Source organism: Manis javanica, chromosome 6 (genome assembly GCF_040802235.1).
Source record: "Manis javanica isolate MJ-LG chromosome 6, MJ_LKY, whole genome shotgun sequence".
Lineage (NCBI taxonomy): Eukaryota > Metazoa > Chordata > Mammalia > Pholidota > Manidae > Manis > Manis javanica.
This window is the reverse complement of record NC_133161.1, coordinates 101,342,320-101,369,536: the sequence shown is the minus strand read 5'-3', so window position 1 is coordinate 101,369,536 and position 27,217 is coordinate 101,342,320. Positions and strand designations below refer to the sequence as shown.

The 27,217-nt window shown below is 47.6% G+C and overlaps 1 protein-coding gene across 12 annotated transcripts in view; it reads right to left on the bottom strand.

Moving 5' to 3' along the window:
- IKZF1 (IKAROS family zinc finger 1) overlaps positions 1-27,217 on the bottom strand; it is a 96,250-nt gene that overhangs the window by 34,471 nt on the left and 34,562 nt on the right. For 7 of the 12 annotated variants that reach the window (XM_073239130.1, XM_073239131.1, XM_073239124.1 and 4 more), the window contains exon 4: positions 5,875-5,934. The exons of 4 other annotated variants lie outside the window; for them this stretch is intronic. In XM_073239130.1, the coding sequence (XP_073095231.1) occupies positions 5,875-5,934 (60 nt within the window). Of the gene's footprint in view, positions 1-1,076; positions 1,210-5,874; positions 5,935-27,217 lie in introns of those variants that run through there. One more of the 12 variants, XM_073239129.1, reaches the window with a different exon arrangement.

Sequence of the window (27,217 nt, the reverse complement as noted above, 5' to 3'; positions counted from 1 at the left end):
CCACTGTAACTGCTCTGTAGTGTTGAACCCTCAGAGCACTGTGCTAAGGGACAAGTACACTTAAGATCTTATTTTACAGCTAAAGAGGCTCAGGTACAGAGAGGTTGAACATCTTGCCTAATGTCACACAGCTAACAAGTGGCTGAGCTGGGAGGTACTGCAGGAAGCCTGACTCTGGCACCCACATTCCTAACTGCTATAATGCCAAAGTTTTCCCATTAGCCCTTTGGAGGAAAGACTTACAAAGAACTGACTGGAACAAATCAGCTGGGACATGGGCCACAGCCCTCACTGTGGACCTTGGCATCCCAGAAGTATGGGAGTGTCTCTTCCCTTCAGAACCCAGCATTACCCTAAGTCTGTCCTGAGAAATCCAGTGAGGAGTCTCCAAACACATTCCCTGCAAGATTCCAAAGACTGGGACTCAGAAGCTCGTGCGTGCCAGCAGCCTCCTGCTGATGTCTCCCAGCTGCTACAGCCAAGAGAACAGTGCCCACTGACATGGTGAATTCACGAGCCAGATAGGCCAGGAAGGTGGGTTCTGCATGGAGATGATCCAGAAACATGGCAATAAAGCTTTGAAGGCCACTGGACTCTTTAACCTCGGATTATGTTTTATACTATTTTTAATCACTGAGGCTTTTTAAATGAGATTGAGGCCTCCCAGAACAGAGTGGAGCAAATTATTGTTGGTGTGGCAAGTTCTTCAGCCCCTGGGGTGGGCACACAGGCTCTAGCACAGGGGGTAGGCGTGGGCACCTGTGGCTGGAAGAGGGACACTGCCCAGATGAACAAGAACTGGGGTGATGGCCCAAGCATGCTCCTTCACTCGGCTTTGCCCCATACGCTCACAACAACCCGCTGAAGAGAGCGGACTCTCGCTTTCCCCAAAGTACACACCAGTGTATGGCGCATTAGCACTTGCCAGCAACTCTCTCTTGTTCTACATCACTATGAACGACAGGTGGCTGTGTGGGCCTTCCTGGTGGGAGGCAGAAAAGCAGGGAAGCCTGGGGGGGGATGCCTGGAGGTCTGTGGCATCAAGACCACACACTGGGCTACAGCAGGCTACTCACAGAGGAGATGAAGCTGTGCCAGGAAGGGATGAGGGCTGCACGAGTGGACTGCATGGCAGGGATGTCGCCTTAAATGCCACGGAAGCGCTCAGGCAGAAGACTTGATGCCAGTCGCTAATTTGACTAGTGGTTGTCGAAAGCAGGACTTTGTCCTTACCATGCAATGTGACATTTTCTTTGAGAACTGTAACAAAACCAAAAAAGCAGGAAGCTCAAAAGGCACCAGAGCTGCTTATTAATCATCCTGAGATTACTGTGGATCCCCAGGCACAGTTTCAGCAGATATGCTCACTGTCAGAAGAGGGAAGGCTCAAAGTATATAATTCAGGATGCTGTGATGTTCTAGGTTTCTGAAAAAATGTAGTTGGATGATCCCTGCAGGCCACTTGGCAAGGTCAAGCACGCATAAGTAATGGGAAGCTGATGGAGGGCTCCATATACACCAATGCCACAAATGTTCTGAAATAGGACAAAGCAGATGCAGTGTGTTTCCAAGCTGGCAGCTTGCTAGCACCCTGGGGACAATTCTAGGCCACATGACAACAGGAAAGGTCCTTGGGGACTAAGAGGAGGAAAGGATGACCACCAGGGTCAGGAGCATAGGTGAGCAAAGTGGGCTGCACTGCCAGCTATGGGACACACCAGATTCAAGCACGTGCAAATTTTCTCCAAGATTGGGTGAAAAGTCCTCGTGTCCCTGCAGACAAATGCAAGCTGGGTCCTGGCTGCAGAGATTGAGAGAATTCTGTCCACCTGAGGATGGTGTCCATGAAAACGGGGTCTCCATGTGGCCAGGAGGAGAATATGGGCAACAGGCTTATTATTTGCCTAAGACAGAAACCAGGGAATGAGCCTATCTGAGTAAGTAAACACAGATCAGGTCTTCTTTCACACTGCAATCTAATAGACATACATGTAAAGTCCACCTAAGGTAAAATACACATTTTGAAAACACAAGCTTGGGAAGGGGGTGTCTTGGTTTCACTTATCTAAGTATGATAAAGGCTTCTGGGGTTTTAGCAGGTGGGAGGCTCAATTGGGAACATGGATAGATAAAAGAAACACAGAGGCTGCACCCTGGGGTCCCTTGCATTTGGTGAAATCTGGAGTCCCCTGCACTGGCTGCATGCCTGCTTTAAAAAGGCAAGCACAGCCCGAAGTGGTCAGAGGAAGGAGGTCAGTGGGGCTGACAGTAATTCCTATGGGGACATGGATGGGGCTCTGCTCAGAGGAGCAACACTCAAGCGTGGAGAGGCTGGGCAGGGGTGCAGGTGCCACCCCAGGTCCCTTGGGCAATTGGGGACACTTCCTCCTGAGCCAAGAGAAGGCACAGGGGAGAGGCCATTGAGGGCCAAGTTTCCTCCAGGAGGAGCAGCAGAGAGGCGCCTGGCTGGCAGCTCCGTACGCAGGCCCCCCTCACCGCTGTGTCTGCCCTGCTAGGTGACATGTGAGTGAAGCTTGCAGAAGTCAAGGGCACCAGCGGTTGCTTCACCTAGCAAAGTTGGGGACTGGATGATGGGCGTGGACTTAGCCTGTTTGTCTTTGGGAAGTTTCATATTCAAATACCTTGGAGCCTACCAAAGGGATACATGAGACGCCTACTCTATTCTCTCGAGAATGCAGCAGAATGAGTTTTTGTTTCCCTGATAACTGGCCCTCCTGGGGGATACAGCCTCTGTTAGTCAGTCATGAAATAGTGGGGACCCCTAGGATGCATGTGCTGTACTCTGGTCACCCCATAGATGATGTCTCTGCTGACCAGGGCTCACATCTGCTGGCCCGACCATTCTTGGACTTCCTAAAGCACCCGCTACATCTCCCTAGGCCGGAACTACCAAGTTGCGGTAGTATTTCTATGAAATGTTATATATATACTCTCTCTGAATAAGAGGATTATACTTATAAATATTTTGTAACTCCATTCCCTGCCACTTAGGAAAATGTCGAACTCAGTAAGGTACCGAGTTGAACTCATTAAATATAGAACTTGGAGTGGAGACTGGCATATTTCTTCACCTGGGAACACTGGCTCAGGCTTGATCCTGCCGCTCTCTCATTGCTTACCCAGAGCTAATGGACAGGGGCCCAATTTTATTATTTAGCAAGCGTGGCTTATAGTAAGAAGTCATGTCTAGAAACTCAGAGTCAAAAGCTATACTCTTTCCCAGATGCTATTTAAAATTAGGAAAAATTAAAATCATAGCATCCCATATTTTAGAGGCTTTCTATGTTATTAGTAACACAACAGTCCTAAAGAGAGACCCCCAGGCTCCCGAACATAAGGTGGACTTTGGCAAATAGACAAGCTCAGCATGGAAGAATCTGGAGATTCAGGGAACTCAGGGTCAATGCAGCCAAGTAGCCTCACCTAATGCCAAGCACTGTATGTGCTCATGAATGATTAAAACATTTTAATGCATAGGTACAATGTTCACTGGCAGGCCTCGCCTTACAAATGGGTTATATTTCCTCTTCATTTTCTTTTCCCTTTTAGAATGTGTCTTTATATTTACGGGTAAGGTAAATGTCTGGTATACAAGACTGCATTTTTCCATTGAAAAGATATTCTGAAAAATTCACTAGGAGTTTAGGACATGTGAGCTTGAAATGCTCAATCTTTTAAATGAAGAAATGGGAGACAGAAATATTCCTGAAACTGGTGACAAGCAAGTAAAAACCAAGTTGGATGAACATATTTAAGATGTATCTTGAGTATACAGGGTAATTAAATGAAAATTTGAAATGAAGAGGAGATATGTAGTGCTGCCTCTAAGAGATTTATAAAAATTTTAAAGTATTTTTAAGGTTAATGAAGCCATTTATTATAACATATATCATTTAAAATGTAGGGTTTTCTTTTTCTTGTCAAGATGCATGATTAGAAATATTTGTATCTTTATTTGATATTTTAGGCCTTTAGATGGAATGAAGTCAGGGAGAAAGAAAAATGGAAGAGTGTGCAAAAGGAATGGGCCAAAAGCATGTTTACATTTTCCTTGCTGAGTTTGTGATATGGTTTGAGAGCAATAGTAAGAGTTTAAAAAAAAACATTAATTTTTAAAAAAAGATATTATTGCTGGGATAGAGAAGGCAGAGGGGGTCAAACAGGTTGTTCTTAATTTTCAAGAAGATAAAAAAAAAAAGACAAGGGGATCGGAGTGAGGAGAACAATTCTGCCCCATGACCACTAGGTGGGGATGTTGGCCTAGAACAGTTGGGTTGCTGTTTGTGTGGGGAGTCCTGAAGATCAAAAGCCCTGAGGGCAGGGGAGGAGGAGAACATAATTTGGGTACATGAGAGGGGCTGGGAAGCAAGAGAGAGACAGGTACTAACAACTTGTGAACCCATTTGTATAAATACAGAGACAGGCACTGTATCAAAACATATAGCATCTATGAAATCTACAAGTCATATATCTATATGCAGAATTATTTTTTTACATACCAAAGTCTTCCCCAAAGGATCTGCTTCAACATTACAATATACTTGAGCCTAAACCCTCAGATTTAATGAAAACATGTCTTAGAATGTATATCTTCCTCTTAAGTGCATTTGACTTTTCAACATTTCAACAGTGTGATTGTTCATCTCAAAAGTAATATAATTTCTCTGTCCTGGTACATTAAAATTTTATGGAATATAAGCACACATATACATATACATATATATATACACACACACATAAACATCTATATATATATATATACACATATATAACACAGAAATAAATATCAAACTATTGCTTTAAAGATGAATCAAAGGAACACTAATAAAAAGATCTCTGTGACTTTTACATACTGGGACAGTCAGTCTCAGTGGTGAGAAAGGAGTTTGCGCAGATTGATACTGTTAAATCCTGTAGATACCAAAGAGGTTTAAGTAACTGGGATGTCAGAAACCTATCTGTACCTGTTGCTAACACCTTTTAGATTAGAGCCTGTATCAATAATTGTTACAGTATAAACATGCATGCTTTGTTTTCTGATTTCCCATTATAATGTTACAGAATTTACTAATACAGGCTTTGAAGACTTAAGTCCTAAGGAGTGAGCAACTTGTATCACTTTAAATATTCAGCTAGATGTACATTTTAAAAAAGTATTCTCCATTCCTTAAAATACTCCTTCAAGATACTGCCCAGATATATTTATCACTTATCATGTCTCAATACCTAAAAATGAAAAAGGAAATTGACTTTCGGTTTAACAGCTCAGATCAGGAATGTCCCGCATGTGAGAAGCCCTAAGTGGGCTTGCTGAGCAGCGAGGGCCCCATGGACTAATGGCCTTGAAGGCCAGAGACTTTGGTCCTCTCAGTTCTGAAATCAATACTTCAGAGAGCAACAGAAAGAGAGTATGCACGTTCCTTCAGTCCTACGAAGTGCGAATAATTATCTTGAAAACATGCTGGGTTGTTTAATGATGACAGAAAGTCTGGCCATTCTATCATCATATGCAATAAAAAGGAGGTAGTCACAACATTAATAACAAAACTATTTAAACAGCATAAGTAGAGTTACAATTCCACTAACACTATTGTTACTTCTACCCTTAGTGTTACTTCACTGCCACCACAAAATGCATGCCCCAGAGCACATCTTTCAATAATCCAAAACATTACATATGTACTGGATCACATAAGTGATGTTTCTGATGGTAGATGTTCAATGAACAGAATGGTCAATATTTTGAGAACGAAGGAAGGTGATGAAGAAACATGCATCCACAATATTCACACTATGGAAACAGTATGGAATGAACACATGGTTCTGTTTTCTAAAAGTAAAGCTTATACTTACGAGAGAAAGATTTGGGAATTATTGCATGGAAATCCCTAAAGCCATCAGCCCCATATGTAACTGCAATAAAGAAGGCAAAGAGAAAGCTGAGTTTGTGATATGGTTTGAGAGATATAGTAAGAGTTTAAAAGAAAGCATTAATTTTTAAAAAGAAGGTATTATTGCTCAAAACCATTACTTAGTTAAAATGGAAGAGTAACAGATGTTAAAGCAGGACTGACATCCTCAGAGGGCTGAGCTCACAGCATTATATCCTGCATAGCATTTCAGAGCCTCTTCTGGTGTGTTCACTGTCATAGAAACATTCTAGAAGTATAAGAAACCTCTTAGGCAGAATTGGTACACAGATCCAAGATCCAAGCCTCAGAGTGGGGCTTCTCCCGGGAGATTGTGTATCTTCACAACAGCAGCGTGTTTCTCACTGGGCTGAAGACAGAGCAAATGTTCCTCATTCAACATTTGATGCGTTCTTAGAAAGTGTTCATAGAAACTTGGATAATGTTCACACAGCATGTTGAGTGGAGAAAAATTAGTGTTTCCCCGAGCTCAGGAAGAGCCACCAGTTTTCTGTGGGAATGCCTTATCAGCTGCTTTCTTAAGTGCTATCACTGCCTCAAATCTTCAAGTTCTTGTTCTGTTTTATAGGTACTCCCCAGTGTGTACCTATGTCTGAAAACTTAGTAGATATTGCATATGCACACATGTGTACACACACACACACAGTGTTCTCTCCAGTAACTGTCAGATTTGCACAGTATAGCTGCTAAATTAAACCTGTTGAATGGACCACTGAATTAGCAGAGCAAAGACTATGGTGACCTGCAGGAAACAGACTTACTGAACTTTGCTGAAACCAGTGTCTTCCAAACTTACCTGACCACACATTCTCCCTTTTTCCATGAAGAATTTATTAAATATATTGGGATAATGGACAGACATAGTTTGGGAAACACTTCCAAAGTTGTTTCTTGAAGTGACAAACCCTCTGTCTGCTTCTGTTTATACGTTCCTTGATCACCCAGATCTAACAGAGAAAGCTTCTACCTGAGCCCTGTCTCACAGGGCTGTCCCTGGCAGGGCTGTGGGTGTACCTGTGCCGGATGGCCTGTAACCCTTCATACCAGCTTCTCAAAACTCACTCACTCTGTGCATGGGCACACAACCAGCTCACACAATGGGAGAAGAGGCAAAGATGTTTTAAAGGGTAAGGATTACCTTTTTAAAAATGGGGACAATACATGACAATATAAAATCCTCTGATGAAATGGGAGAACTTCCATGATTCCCTGAGATGGGAAAGTCCGCTTTTGGATGGGTCCCTTCAGCTCACAGGCCATGGCTGGTGTGTGTGTGAGCATGCATATAGCAGTGGAGGTATGCATGTTCACCTGTACACTGACAATAAATGAGCTAGAGATCAGAATGGAGCAGTTTATCTAAAAAGTGCCCCCCATAAGAAAATGTAGATTTGCACAGGTCTTGAGTAACCCATGTGTAACCCTTGAAATACGCAATTTCGTCCAATACCTTCCATTTCACCCACTGCCATATAGTATAGATAATGTTACAATACATTGTAAGATAAATGCAGATCATTTTTCAATAGAATCAGTTCTTTGCCTAGGATAATCCAAATTAACTTTAAAATGTTCGTCTTTAATATTTGATTCTCTAAGAATCACAGAAAGTTTAAAATACTAAATGTAACAGTGGCTATGGAGTTGTTCTACTTCCCCACAGGAAAGCTGAGCTGGTTCGTGTGCCATGCCACACAAACTCACGTACATACCAGCTTCTGACTTCAGAGGAAGCAGAGTATGTTGTTCTGTATGGACAGGTGGCTATGCACAGCAGGAAAACAAGAATTTGCCCTGCCCTGCTCTGTTCTGCTCTGCTTTATGCTTCTGTACCATGTCCAGTATTTTGTGGAAGGTGTTCACTGGGATGTTTGTAAATGCAGGTACACGAAACACTGCACAAACTGCCTGTCATCCCCATTGTGGTACTGTGAGGCAAGAAGTGTCACCAGTTTACCAGCGAGAGACAGAGCTCAAAGAAGTCCTGGAAGTCCTGCTCTTGGTGGTTAGCAGGTAAGGATGCACACCTGAGACCACACCTCATTACCACCTGACTTTTTGGGGTTCTAAACACACCTGCTCCTCATGCAGGGCCTTTGGAAGCTGAGTTTCTTTTACAGGGCTCAGGCAGTGGTGGAAAGCATGTAAATCACTTACCTGGGCACGCATGTGTACACTCAGGTGTGCATGTACACACACTGACCCACATACGGGAGTCACAATTCATTGACCAAGAGTCCCTTGTACAGTGAAGTGATTACCCACCAGTGATTTGGAAAGCGGGGCCCCCTGTTCTGCCTCTGCTGGCCATCAGCCCCTGTGAATCCTGGCCCTCTTCACGTGCAGGCAGTAAGAATGCAGCGTGGTCCGGCGAGTCCCTTGCTGTCTCTGAGCTGCTGGCCCCAGCATTGTGCTGTCTGATGGTATTCCCCCATTTCTGGTGAGCTTTAAAATCAGCTGCAAAACCCTTCTTCTCACTCACTTGGGGAGATACAGTACAGGTGCAAGCCTGTTGTGTCCCTTCTCCTGTGAAGCAGACCTTCTCCTTAGTCCTAGACGTGGCCACCATGGCAGCAGGGAAGTGCTTAGCCCATGATCAGCTCTCAGCCTTGTGTCCATTTCTCTGGCAAATTCCACCCCAAATTTTAGGGCATTGTTTTATAAAAGAGAGCAGGTAGTAAAAGATTCAATGCATCTTGGTTTCTAAATTTCATGAAATACCTTCTAATCAAGAGCAAATCTAATTCATTTGGTAGGAATTTTTATTCCCCATCACTAACATTTTCATGCAAAAGGCTGTTAATGCCTCAGATTCTCAATTCTATTCAGATTGTCAGATTGGTGAACATTTGGAATAAGGATTAAATGTCCAAAAACCACACTTCTTAGTTTCCATTCAGTTGTGTGGATGAACTTCTTGGCTGCTGTCACCTTCCAGAAAAATTCAAACACACAAGCTTTTCAGAACAGGAGGGGGGAAGTCTGTTCCACTTTCAAGTCAAAGAAGGAGTGGCAATTTTCTGGGAAGAGTAAACACATTTAGCTGTGTACTTAGGAGAGTGTAGAAATATGCTGGAGTTTGGCATGTCCATTCTTTAAGTCTTATTAACATGTTAGGCATGGCCAGACATTGTCTCTCATTAACTTGTGTAAGTTTAGTTTGCTGTGATCTTTACAAGTCCTACATTTCTAGTCAGAGGGTCCCCATCTGGGATGGTGAAGAAAGGCAAAGTAGAGGACCAGGTACCACCTGGAGCTGAATCACCAAGGCCACGCTCCTGCTAGAGGCCCACTGTGCCCTGAATAGGCACCAAATCCAGCTTCCCTTGGGCTTCGTCCCCCCCTGGACAGTTGTGGGGTGGGTATTTGTGCTTACACCAGCCTCTAAGCTAGGGAGCCCTGTGTTTTATCAGGGGTAGAGAATGCTAGCTAACTTCTCTGGACAGCTCACTCTGGGAAGGTGTCATTCTGGCCTTACAGAAGAGGAAATGAAAATACAGACAAGTCTGAAGTCTGACCCACAGACACAGAGCCAAGGAGCGTAGGTGTGAAGTGTCACTAAACTGAGTCACCCCTCAGCGGCTCCTTCCACTACATGCCCAGCTTCCCACTCTTCCTCCTTTCCAGATTTCAAGGGACCTAGTGTGCATGTTACGGTGTACCCTGCATGGCCCCGGTATAATGTTATGCACCAATGGCACAGCATGCTTGTCAAGGAAGGCAAACGGAGATATGCCAGGCCTCCTGACCTGGGCACTTCCCTGGGCTCAGTCACCGCCCAGCTGCCCTGTCTTCCCTCCATGTGCAAACGGGCACACCAGATCCAAACTTGGGGTCTCTCTCCAGACTGAGCTGTCCTTCCTCCACTGCACACACGCCAGGGGTGCTCTTACCTGGATTCTGTACGTTCTAATGTGTGTGGCCTCCCACTGCCAATTTCTCTCTGAGTTCCTTCAAGGGTTCTCTCTTACTGTCTTCTGAGAACACTGCGCCCCAGCATGTCCACAAGGCCACTGCCTCACCCAGCCAGGGCTGCCTCAGGTCACCCCACATCCTGCCAGCACTTCCTGTCCACTGCCCGGCACTGGTCTGCATCCTGTGGACCTTGCTTTCTGGCTCCCCTTCGATCCTACCCATTGCCCTAAGAGCAGCATCTCAAGCCCGCCTCTATCAGGTCACATCTATGTCCCAAGTTTCCGTTGGTCTGCACTGCTACAGTGTAACAAAAATCCCAAGTCCTGTGTCAACGTCCCACTAAGAGTGGTCAGCAAAGCAATGACTGCCACCAGGTAATCCTATTCTGATAATCAAATAGACGAACCTTTTGGAAAATTCATACAAGACCAAACCCACCACCTACACCTCACTTGTCAATCCTTGCTGTTTTCATTTAGCTGTCCATGGAACTATGTTCTAACTGCACCTCAGCCACAGTGTGAATCCATCCACTCTCCTGGCCCCAGCTTGGTGTGTCCTGTGCAGCTGTTCAGGTCCAGCTGTCCAGCTCCCCAAGCCGAGCTAGCAATGCTCCCCCACCCTCCACAGGGCTGTAGCCCCCATGGGCTCTGTCTCTAGGCTATTAGAGCCCTTGTCTCCTGCACTGCAGAACCTCAGAACATGTGCCCAGTTCCAGGTTGGATGAGGTCTTGAGCCTAATTCTGTGCAAATATTGTGCACCCCTGCTCCCTACTTCCTTGCCTGCTGTGTGTCACCTAGAAGATGCAAGGTGCTCACTTCAGCATGGTTGAGCCAGTAACTTACTGCTTACTGCTCTCTGAAGGCACCCATCATATCTGGACATTTTCAGAAATCCGTTTACCTTAAATGAGAAGTTGCAAAGTATGTGGCAGAAAGCACTTTATTGTCTACCTTGGTTTTGAGTGAGGTTCCAAGGAAACTCGGTGCAAATGAGTCACAGGGAAAGTCATTCTCACCCGTTTTCCATTCAGTGATGTACTTTCCTTCAGTTGTACAGAGTGAGCTCACGTGGACTGGCCTTCTGTGTGAATGGGTCCTCTGGCTTCTGCCTCTGTCACACTGACTTATGGGAAGAGGGGGCAGCTGCTGGACAGCAGTGTACTCGGTCGGAGGGCCTCTGGCTCAGCCTCCCTCCAGCTGTGCGGACTGTGTCAGGCTCCGACCTCTCTGAGCCTCAGTCTCCTCGTCTGTCCAGTGGGAATGATCACACCTAGTTTGTCAGGTTTACATGCCGACTCATGGGGATGCTTACAAGGCCTCTGCTTCTCAGCTGGCTGTCAATGTCCTGCAGCTCTTTTGCTTGGTGGGAAGCCAGGAACACATAAAGATAACACCTATCTTCTTGTCAAGGAAACTGCCGACCGCGGGGCCAGTGGAATTACCTCCAGCCAACTAGCACCCAGTTTTTCACACTGGGAAAAGCAACGGGCAGTGCTTTGTGAGACCAGTGGGGTGACAGGGATGGACATGTGCCCTCAGGGGAATGCTGTTGGCACCTTGAGACCCCAAGTCTGTGCAGGTTCCCCAGCTGCCCCACACCCCCAAGGCAGGTCCTCTCCTCCATCTGGGCCTCATCCTGACAGTGCTCCCCAAGAACTGCCAGGTCAGCGGACAGCTCCGGCTGCCCCAAGCACACTGTGACGGCGATGGCCAATGCTAACTCTGCTTAGTTCAAATCACAGTTGTCGGGTCTGCTTCCAGGGGGCAACGCACAGAACTAAACAGCAGCCTGATTAGTAGGTGAGGGAAAGCCGATTTCTGACCCCTTCTCTCCTGACATAGCACCCCCGGGGACCTGACTTGTCTGTCCCTGTTTCAATTAATTCAGTTTTAATTTTTCACAGGAGGGAAAAGCTCTGTTTGATAAGCCTGCGGTTTAGAAAAGGAGAAATGGATACACAAAGACTTTTGTTCTGGAGTTCCACTCAGAAAACAGCAGGTGCAAAATGGTGGTTCTATTTATCTTTAAGTCATTGTTTCAGTGCCCTTTTCAATCTTCCATTACCCGCTCTTTGAGGCATACTTCACGATTTGAGGGTGAAACCCTCAACAGGTTAAACAATCGGTTTAAGGATATTTTTTGAAATTTTTTTGGGAAAAAAAATATTTGCCTATTCCTAAGATAATAAGCATACAGAAGTGCCAAGATGAATTTCTACAATTCACCTCTAACTCCTATAATCTAAAGAGAACTCTGGAAAAGTAGAACATGGAAAAATAATAATAAAAACAGAGTAGGAGAACTTAGTTTGGAACTTAGTTCCAAAAAGAGAGAAGGAAGGGATACTTCCAGGCTCTGAATAAAGGCTGAAGAAAATTAAGGCAGCTGGGAAACACTAATAAGACAGAGAGGACTTGGGTTGTACTGGGGAGGCTGAACTAGTGTGAGGCACTGGACATGAGAGAAACATAGAATTTCATTTTGTATTTTCATTCAAAATCTTATTCCAGTGAGGGATCACACAGGCCCAAATAGTAAGGGAAGGAAATTCTACAAAATACTTGGGCTGCACACAGTAGTGTGCACTGTGCCAATGGGTGGGGGCCCCCGAGCTCAGCAGTCCTCTGCATGCTGCAGTGGGGGTCCCGGGGTGTGGCATGTGGCCACTGTCTAGGTATGTGCTCTGGCTGATGCAACTGTGCATGTTTTAGATGTGGTGTTCCATGGAGCAAGTTCTGATTGAGGTAACAGGTTGCAGTACTGCTGCCAGTGTTACAGGGAGTTTGGTCAAACAAGGCATTGAAGACTGAAGGGGATATTGGGCCTGACTGTTAATATGCACCACTGTGGGAGCGGGGTTTGCTGTGTGGGCCTCAGTGGAGGGGGCACAGGACACACTGCTCCCAGCTGAAAGCAGGGAAGAGATAAAACAGGAGGGCTGGGGACTACCAGCCCTGCTCTGTGGCATCTTCCAGATGCCAAGAGCCCTCGGCTCCTCCCCAGGCTCTGTAAACACTCTGGGCCATTCCTCCTGTCCCCACAGCTGGCACTGTATCAAGCCCCAAAGATTCCAGGAGCACAGGCCCCACTTCAGGGAGGCCAGAGATAAAGTAATCTCCCCCAGGACACACAAGGGTGGTCCCTTGCTGTCCCTCCCTCCGGGAGCTCAGAGGGATCCCTGCCAGAATTCCAGGCAAAAGGTGACTCAGCAGAGGAGGAAGAGGGCTGGGAAGGCCAGCTTGTGGGCACTGTCCAGGTCCCTGGACTCAAGGGCAGCAGCTTACATGTCATCACAGGCAGCAGATCTTCAGGGGCAGTGGCCCTGGGATCATGTATGAAGCCTCTGGGGTGCTCAGCAGGCCACAGGTGACTTTCCTATACCATGGTGTCATGGGGCTATCATTCCTGCCTTTCCCATCTTGTCTTGTTCTCAGCCCAGAAAGCACATTTCTCAGGCAGTGAGTGGCAGGTGGGGGCTAGGAAAGACCAGACTGTGTAATACATCTCTGCAGGTCTGTCCCCAGGCTGGTTGTCTGCGGAGGGCAGGTGGGGCTGTGGTTGGGAGTAGTGGCCAGGACTGAGGCATGCAGGCAGGTAGATGCATCTGGCCCATATATTAGGGCACACACGTGTGTGCATGAGTGTGTATGAATGTGCGTGTGTAAATGGCAAAGAGAGCTCTTCCTGCACACATAGTTACAAAGAAGCTCAGTAAAACAGACTTGCAGGTAGAGTGCCTTGTGGCCCACAGAGCCTCTCCACGCAAAGGCAGCAGTGCAGACAGGGAGACAGCTGTCCCCAGGGGCCAGGCATCAGGTGAACTCCTCACTCTGGGCCTCGTTCCTGCCCGCAGGGCCAGAAGGCTGCAGATGGCGCTAGGTGGCTCCTGTTCCATCGGCCCCTGCCCAGGTGGCCCTGCCCAGAGACTTCCTGGTGAGGAACGGCAGGTTGGCTGGCTGCATGCCCCTTGGTATAAACTCACAGAGATGGTGGGGCACCTGGGACAAGCGATGCACTTGCTTTAAGTTCTTTAATAACTAGTGTGATTTTCTTGCAAACCCAGGTGAAAAAAACTGGAAATACTTGGCCTTGATCACATCTCCTCTTAAGGAGCTCCTAAGACCTTCTCTTAAATCTTTACCTCCTGACATTCACACCTGTGTGTCTCCTGTGTGAGACATGCTAAGCATGTGTTTGTCTCTCTCACCCGGAGGCTCTGGGACGTCATTATGACGCTGGTCCAGGGCAAGGCCTCTGACCCTCCGACAGTCCCCTCCTCTCACAGAGGTCACAGAGGTGCAGTTCCCTGCTCAGTCCACCTGGGGCCTGTGGGCACATCCAAGGGCCTGGCAGCTGCAGAGCGAAGCTACCGCCTGCTGCCTGGGGCCTTGCCTCCCAGCTGCCTCCGTCCGGGATTCACTCAATTCTCAGCAGCCGCCTGCTTCCCGGCACTTCTACCAACATCTCACACCTCTTGGGAAGAACCTTCAAAATCACAGTTTTTTCCTAGTAGATGTCAGCTGTTTCTTAGGATTCAAGTATGTGAGAAAGTCCTGTCCTTCTCTTCGGCATCATTTCTGTGAAATAAGGGAGTTCCTCCCTTTCCCTCTTTCTCTAGTTTTATGATTCAACATTGTTTACTGAGAAACATGTGAAACGACCAGTTTAGGTCATGAGTTCTTCTCATTTAAAATCCAAGCCATGCAGCAAGGCCACCAGCAACCACAGTGGCCTCACACAGGATGCCTCCTATAGGCTGGCTTCTTTCATTCTTGAAGCAGCCCTTAGGAAAGTACGGCCCACTTCACAAATGAGAGAAATAAGGTCAAGAGGCCACCTGCCCTGCTGCCCATGGGCACCTGCTGGGCCAGGGCAGGACCAGGGGCTGGAGCCCCAGTGCACGAGGCTGCACAGCCCATCCCTCTACTCCGTGCATCTGCTTCTCCTCAGCTCGCCTTTGGGCTCTAAGGCCACCAGAGGGCTAATCTGATTTGAAAACTCAGTAAAACACAGCGCCGGATTTCAATATCCGGCAGAGGGACTAAGAGACTAAGAGATCCTCCTCCTCGGCCAGCTCTGTGGGGCTAAATGGACTTCTTTGAGGGGCAATTTATATTTCAGGTGTTGCAAAGTGTGGGTGCAGAGCCCTGAGGAAGTCAGGGGGCTAGGCTGGAAGAGGAAACTAGGTTCTCTTCCTGCAAGAGTATGTAGGTGTGAGGGTGAAGGAGAAAGGCCCAGCGAAGGCCCCAGCTCAGGGGAGACTGGATCCCATCCACTGAGCAGAGTGCCTGGCCTCCTGGAGCAGCGGCTTCAAAAGTAAAGGCAGGGAGAGGGAATTCTAGCGGCCACACAAAGCATGGAGGTGGTCCCTGGCTGCCAGGCAGCTGTGGGACAGAGGAGCCCAGGGGCCAATGCAGGCGAGCTGTAGGGGTCCCTGCTCAAGGGCATCTCGGGGTGGGAACCAGGTCAGGCATCAGGAGGGAGGTGCTGGTGGGAGGGGAGCTACCTTAAGACCCCTCAGACAGAGAGAGGGAGGCACGTAGCCAGTGGGGCAGGTGGCGAGGAAGGGGCCCAGCTTTGGACATGGGAAGTGGGCTCCCCAATCAAAAACATGTAGCCTCAGCCTCTGCTGCCAGGCAGGTCTGCAGGGAGTTGGAATTTGCACCACTAATAGGAATAGCTAGGCTTTAGAGGAAAGTCATCCCAGTTTGGGTTCCCGAAGCCCCACTTCTGCATTCTGTCCCCTTCCCGCTCCTCCTCCTGCCTCATCCAGATGCCTCCAGAAGGAGGGCTCAGAACAGCTTGTGACATTGCAGAGTGTGTCATATTGTAACTGGGTTTCCACATCCTCCTGGCTGTATTGTAAAAGCCCTAGAAGAGGAACAAGGGCGAATAATGAAATACAGGAATGCAGGGAAAGAGGAAGCCGCTGAGAGACACCAGCCTAACCGAAATGTAAAGAATTATGGAGAAGTGACAGAAAGGGAAGCAAGAGCAGGGAATTGTACTGGTGGCTTAGCCAAGAGCGTTCATGCACACACACACACACACAAAACGCGTGCATTCACAGACACTCCCACACACTTACATGCCCAGACACACACATGCATTCACACACACACACTCCCCCACACACTTACACCCCCACACATACATGAGCATTCACATACACACACCCCCCCACATACACTCACTCCCACGCACATACACATGCATTCACATACACACACTTACACACACACACACACTCTCACACTGCCTTTCTTGCACCTAAATCAAACGCCTAAAAGAGAGTGTTTCTGGTTCTTAGTTCTGAGGGACAGTGACAAGGTGACTCTGTAAGCCATCTGGCTGGTGGATACAGGCCACATGTCCCCTGCCTATCTGCCCAAAACAGTACTAGATACAGAAATTTCGAATAATTCTCGGAGGCCGCTCTGTTATTTTTCTCTTGTATTTGAAAAGCCAGAGTAAAAACATGGTAACACTTCCTTGTGTAGTAATAAAACATTTAATTTTAGGGCCCAAAGAAATGGGCGAATGAAACAGAAAGCTTAAGTAATTCACCCGGGCAGATCGTCATGGGGACCTCTGGGTATCACCAGAACAGGCTAAGAGGGAAAGCCTGGAATCTAGGGAAAAATGAGAAAGAAACTGAATTAACCCGTTGGTGGCGTTTTCTGTTTGTGGAGATAACCTGAGCGCAGCTCGCGTCAAGGCATCCCACCGAAGGCTGCTTTGAACAGCTCCTTATCTCACATTCTCACCAGCCTGTGGCGGGTGGGGGCGGGGGGCGGGAAGGGGCGGCCAAGCAGGGCCTCCCTCCCGCCCGCCCCCCGCGGCCTCTGAACGCGGATGGAAAGTTCCCGGACAGACGCAGAGTTTAGAAATAACGCGCCATTTTCCCTCTTCCTTATTTTCCAAGAGGAACACTGGCTGCCCCAAGAACTAGTGTTGTGCTTGTAAAAACTACTGGGGATCTCCTGCAACTTTACATTTGAGAGTGCCTTCCCGCGAACAGTCCATTTATTCTTTGCTGGCCGACGTGCTGAAGTCGCCATTGCTGTAATAGGGGAGGGACTGCGTGGCCCGGGACTGGAGGCGGACGTCACCTGCGGCCGGTGCAGGGTGCCAGGCGGGCTGGCCCTGGCGGCTGCCCTGCGCGAGCGGCTGCCCGGGGCTGCGGGTGCTGCCGGCTCGGCCACTCCCCCCCGCCGGCCCCGCCCTCACCAAGCCCGGGCCCGGGCCCGCCGCCCGCCGCGCCCCGTGACTCCGCCTCCCGGCCCGGGGTGAACGTCCTGCAGGGCTTGCTGTGCATCGCCCGTTGTTCTACCCCAACGTGACGTGTGGGACACCGAAGTGTGACACGGACGTGGCCCAAGCACACCACGAAACCGAGACACAGCCCTCCCTCCACAAACTTCCGCTTTTTCGAGCACTTTTAAGAGCACCTGCGGCACCACCTCCCGGTGCACGGAACATGCTGCGTCCCTCCCGAGGCCACAGGCCTGTCACCAAGGGCACTGTTCACTCTTCAAAGCCTTTCCATTACAAGGAGGAAGAGGGCAGTGAGGCCAGAGAAGGTGACAGAGGCCTGAGGCTGCAACACGCCCGAGTTCTTGTCTTTCCCTTTTGGTTTGCAGGTTACTTTCTCACCTCTGACCCGTGTTCTTTCTTCTCTGTTTTTCTTTTCTTTTTTTTTTTCCTATCTAAACAGAAAGTACAGGGTAGCAAAGACCCCTCCTCGGGGTCCACAGCCTTGCCGCCGCGCCTGTGCCCTGCCAGCCTCCACGCCCTCCCGCAGGCAGGTGGATCCTACCGCACCCAGGCTCGCTGCCCCTCTACGTTCTGCCTCTGCTGCGCACTCGAGAACGCACACCCTCTGCGGGGCGACCCTGGGCCGGTGGGGCGTGCCACACAGGCCGCCCCTGCTTTCTGCCTTGCAGCCGGCAGGTGGGATGGAAGCCGGTTCCCCGCAGCGGTGCCAGTACTCTGAGGTAGAGTGCCCTGTGGCATTGGTTTTCTCTTTTTCTTTCTTCCTTGTCCCCTGCTCCTGACCTCGAGGACCACCTTTTAGGGGAAATGAACACTGCTTGCAGCACAGGTCGGCTGCTCTGCGGGGGATCCAGGCCGGGACAACCACCTACCTCTTCAAAGCAAGGAAAAGCAAGCACCTTGTGTGGATCAAGCCTGGCGGACGTTTTTAGGACCTGAGTTACAGATAAATGCAGGCAGAGCCCATAGTCCAGTGCCATCCAAGGGAGGTGCTCTCTGGGGAACTCTGCCTTCCCTGTGTCCTTTCATCGTTGAGTTTTAATACAATCCCACATCCTGGCTCTGGGTCTCCTACCTTGCAGCAGAGGTGCGGAACATGGAAAAAGATGGTTGGCACTTTTAATAAGTGAAAGCTTTTGTAACTTGCTAGTAGCTTTAGAGGTTCACCAACAGGAGACGCCCTTCAGTAAAATGGCACAGGGGAAGGGCTCATGGAGTCGAAGCTGCACTCCCTGTGGCATGGCCCCCAGGCTTCTCACAGCCCCTGGGGCCAGCGACCTGGCTCACGTAGAGGCCCTGATACTCCCGCCCTCAGCCTCCCTACCGAGGAACTGGCTCTGATGGGCAGTCACTCCTTTGGGTATTTCAGAGGGCCCCTAATGTTACAGCTGAGCTGAGACATAATAAGGGTGGCCAACTTCTCTTGCTATTCTCCTCGGCGAGCATTAGCACAAGCACTGCAGAAATTAAGCCTCAGGGACAAATGCCAAAGAGAAGGGAAGGACCCGTAGTCACATGCCCAGGGGCTAGCCAGACATCAGGCCCATTCTGGGAAGGTGTGGTGGTGCATCAAGGGTCTCCAGGCCGGAGCAGCATGAATGGCAAGAGATGTGATGGGCTGGATTCAGGGGAAAGGAAGGCAGATTCCTCTTTGTCTCCCTCCCTTCCCTCTCCCCCCTCAGTGCCCTGAAGTCTGGAAAAAATGCAACTGCAAATTCCACAAGATGGCAGAGGAAGAGGACGGGCCACTGAAGTGTGACCTGGCATGGCACCATTACTGCCTGCTCCCGGTCCTCCCAGTCTCAGCTCTTCAAGCTTCGGTCTTTTATGATGCGATTTTACCATGAGATCCAAGTCAGGAAAAGAGATTTGGGAAGCCATAACCTTGTTTATGAGCAATACTTGCTTTTCAGAAAACAAAGTATTAAAAAGATCCTGAAAACGTGTGAGGGAAGAATACACACCATGTGAGTCCACAGAAAGTTCTACCCTCTGTAATGACAAAACATTCTTACTTAGGTTGTCCATTATCCCAAGCTATGGCATGGTTGAGGGCCATGCAAAGTAAGTTCTGATAAAGTGATATAAGAAATAACCACACATTAGATTAAGAGCTGGTATTAGTTGCCTTTTATCACTTGGCAGTTTCGGTTTGGTGACAGAAAGAAGCCCTTGAGCTAAACTTCACACGTTTACTCCTGGGTGAGGTGCCCCCATACTTGTGGCTAGCTTCTCCACCCCCACCTGACGCAAGGTTGTGAAAGTGATCAAATGGGTCTTTCCTCTCTTAACACTCAGAAGACTAGAAGTTACAAATTAGAAAGTAGAGGAAGAGACTGAAAATACTATCCCAACAGATGAGAGAACTCAAGGCCAGGGTTACCTGGGGAACAGAGACAAGCTCTGTGTGCATGACTGTTTCTGAAGTGAAGTCCAGGACCTGCATGGTCAGAGAAGGGCAAGTGTGCCCCTGGGCTGCACAAGGACTGTGCCATCTGCACTGGAATGCAAATCTGGAAGCCAAAATCCTACTCTGTGGGAGGCAGGAGGGTTGTTTGCTGAGGAAGTGAATAAATGAATGAGCAAGTGAATGAAGGGGTAACACTCCTCCCTGCTCAAGGGGTCTACCACTTACAAAGCATGTGCCCAGAAGCAAGCTCTCTACAGCACTGAGTATCTGTAACAGTGCACTGGGGTTAAGCAGAAAAGGTTACGGTAGTTTCAGGACATTCATAAAAGGCTCTTAGGGGAGTCTAGTAGGTTCTAGAAAGAGTCCTTAAAGGGTTAAAATACAACTGAAAGCAAAATGGGTGGGTTTGAGTAGTTTAGAAATATTTAGTCTTAGACATGATCCCTTTCCACAAATGCTGGATGAATGAGATGTCGGCCAAGGTGAACTTTGCACATGAAGTGTGAACATGAGCTGTGAATATGGGTGTCAGGCAGGTTCAGGCCGAGACATCCCAGAGACTCAAGAGACATTTGCTGTGATGAAGGCATCACTGGCAGGCTTGCTGAACAACTTCACACATGATTGGGACAGTGAATTCCACCCTGCCTATTGTAGAGCTGCTTGCAACTATGTGCAAAATGCACAAATCTTAGATGGGAGAGAAAGAGCTTGGTGTCTACTGCTTCCTGCTGCCAGGAAGGTAGATATGGAGGAAATGGAGAACATTTTGAGATTAAAAACAGGAAATAGGTGAATTCAGTGCCCCTTCTGGGAAATGATGAAATGAAATGTGTTTCAACCCTAAGGTGTAATCATGTAAAACTTAGTTTATCAAGGTTATTAAGACATATGATTCTCATCAAGATAAATTACTTTAAAATTCAAAAGCCCAACTAATACAGTGGTTAAGTCCACTCCCCTCCCATATGATAAAGTTACAAGGAGCTAGATGCTCAGGTGTTTTCTATTAACCGACAATAAAAAGGAGGAAGTTCCAAATGAACAATTGTGATGTGGTAAATATTTTGATGATCTCAAATCAGAACTTTCAAAGTTGGTAATTGTTTGGTTTTGTTCAGAGATGTATTACATGAATTGAATTAAAAAAGAATCATGGGGTTAAAACATCAACCCCCTATGCTAGAAAGCACAGCTGGCATTTTCAAAAGCAGGTCTTCAGTGCTGAGTAAACCAGAGCCCACTGTGGCTCTGACCCTTGGGGACCAGGCAGGGCCCCCTGCAACACGGCCATTGAGCTAACCACTGAAACCCAGCACACAGGGATGGCAGAGTACCGACAGCTCAGCTCGCCCGGAGACTTCTTTCACAGACTGACACCCAGAGCAGTTGTACGGGTCACACCAAAAATCTACCTGTATGAGTAACTGATGCAAATGAGAGACAATGAAAGAACAGAAAATGATGGGAACTCTAACAGCATAAATATTTTCACACTTCAATGACACATTTCTAACGGTTTAGAGCGAGGCGGTTATCTGGGCATGATGTAAGGCCGTTGTCAGAGTCTTTCATTGGTGTGACATGCAAGTAGGACCCGACTTAGTCTCCCGTCTTCCTGAGGATTCTATGTCCAGCTGGAAAGCCACCTCCAAGCAAACTCACCCTCAGGGAGAAGGACTGTGGCATGGATGCTGGGAGGTTCAGAAACCACACCTGCCCTGTTCACCTGGTTCCCAGATATGCCCGAAGCAAACAGGGCATCTGCACCCGTGAGACCAGCTGAGGTAGGACAGCAGTGAGGAGGAAGGGTCTGCACTGCCTTCTGAGAAACAGAGATCAGCATGGACAGCCGGGCACTTCATCAAGGAGTCCCTTCCCTGAATGCATCCCAAGATTTCCCTCTGGAGGTGGCGTCGGCGTGTGGCTACTCAGAGGAAGGGGCAGCTGGCTCAAAGCCACATGGTCACCGATGGTGACTCCCACCCAGGCCTGCCTGCCTGCAGCACTGGCCCCCTACCACCGCACCCCCACTCACGGATGCTGGGTCCTCCTCTCTCTGCTCCAGCACCTCCATGGCCCCGGGGATCATTTCATTTGCTTCTCACATGGGTTCCTGCACCTGACTTCGGTATTTTCAGACCTACAACTTTCTGAATGGATTTGTAAAATAAATATGACAAGCTAGTTGTTTCCAAAGCCTTGACTCAACCTCTATAAGGAGGGTTGCCACCTGCCCCAAATGTATTTCTTGTAGATCCTATAACATGACTTTAAATGTACGGATGGATGGCCGAGACATGGCAGGTTTCAATCAGGGTGAAACACACATGCTATGAGCCTACTTGATGAAAGGCAATAGGATAAGAGGTTTGAACTGTTTTGTGCTGACTATCCCAAGTCCTGCTTTGTTTACTCTTGTTGGCTGTTTTCCATGTCTGTCTTCAGAAGGGCTGCCTTAACCACATCGGGCACCGGGGCTCAACTCCTGAAATGAAATGGTGGCAGAGCCTCTGCAGTTCTATGAACGATGTCCCTGGTTTCAGAACCACACATTCTGCTTCTGATCTAGGTGCCATGGTGATGATGAAGTACCGCCTTACAGAGGTGTTTTACCTCAAAGAATGTGCCAAAAACAACTGTTTCTCAATGTATGTATCCCACTCTTATTTTCTTTTTGGGGTGAGAATTTTGCTAACAGGCAATCTGTGGGGGCATCTCATGAAACCACTTATCAGCACCCTTTTCCTGTTTTGGCTGGGACCCTTATGTTCTTTCCATGGATTCTGAAAAGTCAGGCATGTCATTTCCAGTGGCAGCAAATGAAGACTTCAAAAAATTCATTTTTCTGATAACACCCCAAAATGAATTTCTTCCACTATTTAACAATGTGGAAGGTACGGCCGACTGACGGGAAGTCACAGGTATGTCTCTCTGACATGTGAATTCTCCTGGAAATGCCTCTGGCATATCACAGGAAAATCTTGGGATTTTCTTTATTCTTCCTAACTAAAGAAAAGACCATGTTTCATACTTTGATTACTTTAAAATGTCTCTCCCTCCTCAACCAGCTCCCAACTCCATTTCTCTGTGGATCTTGGAATGTGAACCTTGCTGACACACAGATTTGGGCAAGTGGGAGTGGAAATCTGTTCACCAAACATTGTCCAACACAAAGCACGATGGCTACACAGTCTGTCCACATACCTGTTTGGTGAAGCACGCTTCCTATCTGACTTCCCTCATACTGACACTTTCTAAGAAATCTTTCCATATTTATGATATGCTACCTGCAACTTCACTGATTCACAAAATGATCAGATGCAGCATCAGACATGTAAACTGAACTGTGGACATTATGGATTGAAGGGATGGACCACTTTGTTTAAAGATAACATTTTCATTTATAAAAGGAAAAGTCAGACTTAATTAGGAATCTGATAGAGATAGCTACTTGCAAGACTAGCTTCATCTAGAATAAGGCATGATAAAGGAGCATTCCAGAACGATGGCAGATTTTTCTGCTTTTGCTTTAATGCATTTTGGTGTGAGTTTTGCTCCTTTCAAGGAACTTGAAAAACTTTTGGTTTTCAATAGTTGAAAAGCATGGCTTTGACCTTGGGCCTGGTTCACTGACAAGCTATCATGAACTCCTTCCTTCTCCACAGGTTTGCACCAACAGCGAGGCCAGGGTTCCCAGGAGCCAGGGATCAGACAGTCCTTAGCAGCCCATGCATGCCAGTTTCATCTCCTTTTAAAACAGATTATCAGAAAGTTAAAAAAAGGGCTCCATTTTCAGCTGGGCATCTCATGAAGTTCCTGTGGAAATAAGCATTTCAAGGGAAGGAATTCCCTTATTCACCACTGCACTTGTGTCTACACATGGAGCTGTTCCAGAAAGATCTTAACAGGCTGAAGGGAATACAATGCCCCAAACAGGACAATGATAATTGCCAGATCCTACTCTCGGGCCAAATTTCAAAGGCACAGATACAAGACACAAGGGGATGGTCCTAACAGTTGTTCCCAAGAGACTGATGCACAAGTTCCTAGCTGTAGCTGACAGTTACCATGGGTGTGGCTGTGCAGACTTAACGCAGCCATCTGTGTGTGCCACACTGGAGGCATCTGGTGTCTGGGGCAAGGGAGGCTCAATTCTTCCACTCTCTCTACCCCTCAAAAGTATAAAATTAGCTTTGGCCTGCTGTCTTCCATCACACCCTGAAGGCTGGAGATGTGGACACAGGCGAGCTCATCAGACGCAGTGCCGAAGCTTTGCTGTCATTTGCGTTCCTTCAGGCCCATGTTTTAGGAAGGGCTTGTGCACAGTGAGGAGAAGCAAAGCAAATGTATTACGAGGTTTATTTCCTCACAGTGGGAGGAAACCAGGAAATGGTAGCCAGGAGAAGGGGATGTTGAGAGGGCCTAGCAGAGCTATACACGGGGAGCTGAAGGGCTCTCACACTTATGAGAAAGTGTTAATGCTGCAGGCAGCTGCAGGGTTGGCTCTGGGAAGAAGCACACTTAGTTCATGGCTTCCTAATAATCACTGTCTCTTTACAGTGACAGCAGGCTGTCTCCAGGGGAGTCCAAACGAGCTGATCCTTCATGTGTCAAGGGTGCTGAAGGATTTCTGCCCTGGGCTCAAGATGGGGCAGCAGCCTTCCATCTGGGATGTTTTCTGGGGTGGGACCCCACTGCAGAGCAGCAACACAACACCTGTCAGACCAGCTGCACAACAGGCTCTGTGGGTACCGAGGTGGAGGAAGGTGACAGCATCAGAGGTTCTCCTGAATTTTCCTTATTTCATTCATGCACAGACAGAAGCTCCAATTCACCTCTGCACTAGAGGGATGGTCATCTGCCATCAGAGCATTCAGTAAAAGCAGCCATGAATGTCAATGCATCATGCTAACTGTTCTAATGAAAACCAGCAGATGTTTAAAACACAGAGTTGTCTATGGGACAATATTTTTTTCTCTGTTTTTCCTTTTTACTATTTTTCTCTCTCTGCTCAGCTGCATCCTTCCTCTCTCCACCAGAAGGTAAACTCTTTGAGCCCATGGATCCTATCTTCTTTGGTCACCCCTGAACCTAGCAGGGTGCCTGGGACAAGGCAGGTACTTGGCAAGTGCTGACCTCAGTAACTGAGTCTCTAAAGTGCGCTGCAGCTCCACCTCCAGCCTGTTTCTTTGCATGCTGGAATGTGGACACCATTCAAAACCCGTGCTAGTAATTTAGCTTCAAATCTACCACAGAGTGTGTGCAAGGATTCCCTGGAGGTGTATACAGTTTATTTAACTCCTGGAGGGAACCAGTTCTCACACATCTCTGATTTTCCATGACATCTAGTCGAGTAGCTTGTAATGGATTCAGTGACCGCACTTGGAAGACAATATACTTTTGAGTAAAATGTTATTAGGCACTCAGATTTCTTTACAATTTTCAAGACTGAATAGGATAAAACAAATTCAAAGTATATACCTGTGAACATTTTAATAAGATGGCAATTCAATGCAGGATGCTGTTCCCGAAAGGGCTGGGCGAAGGCCAGAGGGATGTCTTTCACAGACTCTACACTGCAAAGCAAATTCTAGTGACACAGGAAAACTGAACATATCAATTTCTCTTGTCTTTTCCATCTGTATTTGATTTAAATTTTTAGATGACACATTTGACTTCCTGCCCCCTCCACTTTGTATGCACTGTTCCCTTCCCCTTCTGTGTTTACTATTTTCATATGGTTGAAATGTTAATTTCATACTTTCAACTCCCTCCTGAAATGATTTTCTGTTTTTACAATCAGTGTTATGAAAAAGTACAAAGAGAGAATTTTTACAATACACAGAACTTACTGTCTCTGTAAGTCAGGTGTTCATTGTGCTCCTGCTTTGTGATCTGTGATGGAGAAGCAACAGAAAGAAGTGATGCCTGCCCGCTAGGACCATGCAGCCTGGCCGAATGCAGGGCTCCCCTTGTGGTAGCTTACACCCAAATGCCAGGTGTGGGCACCACAGATGTCTTTACACTGCTTTTAGCACTGAAGGAGGGGAAGGATTCTAGATGTACTCAGATGAACTTAGGTAAATAGTTTGGAAGTTGCACAATACATTTCCAGAGGGAAAACAATGTAAATGACACATGGGTGAATGGCCTTACAGGTTGCCAATGTGTAAAGAGAAGGAACCTACAAAGGCTGCTGAATGATCTTATCAAGGATTCACTGGACAAATGAACACAGAGGTCAGCAAAGGATGTGGCCTGTCCGCCTGTCCACACATGAGCGAATGCGTACAGTAAACATGTGGCAAAACGTTCATCCTTTCCAACCCAGCTGGGCAAGTTAATGAATTTTTTAAATACCACTTTACACAGTATGCTTTTAGGAAAAACATCTGATTCATTTTCTGCAGCTGAAGATAGCAGAGCTCTGAGAGAGGTCTGGTGCACAGCACAGCTTTCGTGAGGCAGGCGGCCGAGACCTCACCCAGAACTTCTGCTTCAAATCCTTCTACAGTCTGGACTCATCTTCTGGAGGTGTTCTCTTAGTGTGATTGATGAATCATCCCAGGACACCCCAAGTACATCCAGCTAAGGAGGGGGTGCTCTCTGCGGCTACGGACAGCAGCCTTTTCACACAGTGGGCTTTTCCTGGTACAACCTTGTTTACAAAGAAGTAGTTCTCACTGTCAACAATACCTGTACCAGGAAACCCTCGTCTGATTCATTCAACAAACAGCAAAAAGCAAGAGTAGCTGAGCTTGAGGCCTGCCATTTGCCAGGAGATAATCCAGGTAACACTTTGAATTACCTATGACACAGGTGAGCATTCTGGAGGGCACTGCCACAGCCTTGCCGTTATGCCACCTGAAGAGGTTTATTCCTGGGCAAGAGGTTTCAGTCACTGGTCTTTGGACACAAATAACAGAAATTTGATGAAACTGCCTCATGAAAGGAAAGAAGAAAGGAAAGAAGAAAGGCAGGAAGGTAAGAAAGAAGGAAGAAGGAAAGTAAAACAGGAGGAAAGATACCAGGAAAGGGATCAAAAGATAGTAAGAGCACTATCAGCCACAGGGTTGAATCTGTGACTCTTGGGTCACGGTGCACTCAGGAAATACAGAAGCCACATGAATACACACTGTCTCCTGAAATGCAAGACAAGCACCAGATAGTAAGCACCCAGCATCCCTGACACAGGAAGGCTGGGATGTGGGGTGCCCACACACAGCTAGGTGGGGTCAAGTGCTGGGGGGCCCAGGCATGGGTGGTGAGGAACTGGGTGCGGAGGTGAAGGATCAGGCTTGTTTTCTCAGGCTGTAGTACATACTGCCTTCCTTTCCTCTATTAAAAAAAAAGGCAGTGTGTTGGACTGTACTGAGGTATGTGGGGGGGACTTGATGATGGGGGGAGTCTAGTAACCACAATGTTGCTCGTGTAATTGTAGATTAAGATACCAAAAAAAAAAGCCTTTCCTTTACTACCTCTGCTCCATTGCTGCATCAGGTGGCAACAGCATCTTTTAGGAAGTTATCAAGAAGCTTCATTCTCCACAATTTTTGCAAACAGTCCTACAGGTGTGATGGTGTCCCTCTTTGAAGCCTGTTTCACTTAGTGCCTGTCCTCAATGGCATGCCCTTCAAATGTGTTTTATGTCTACAAAGC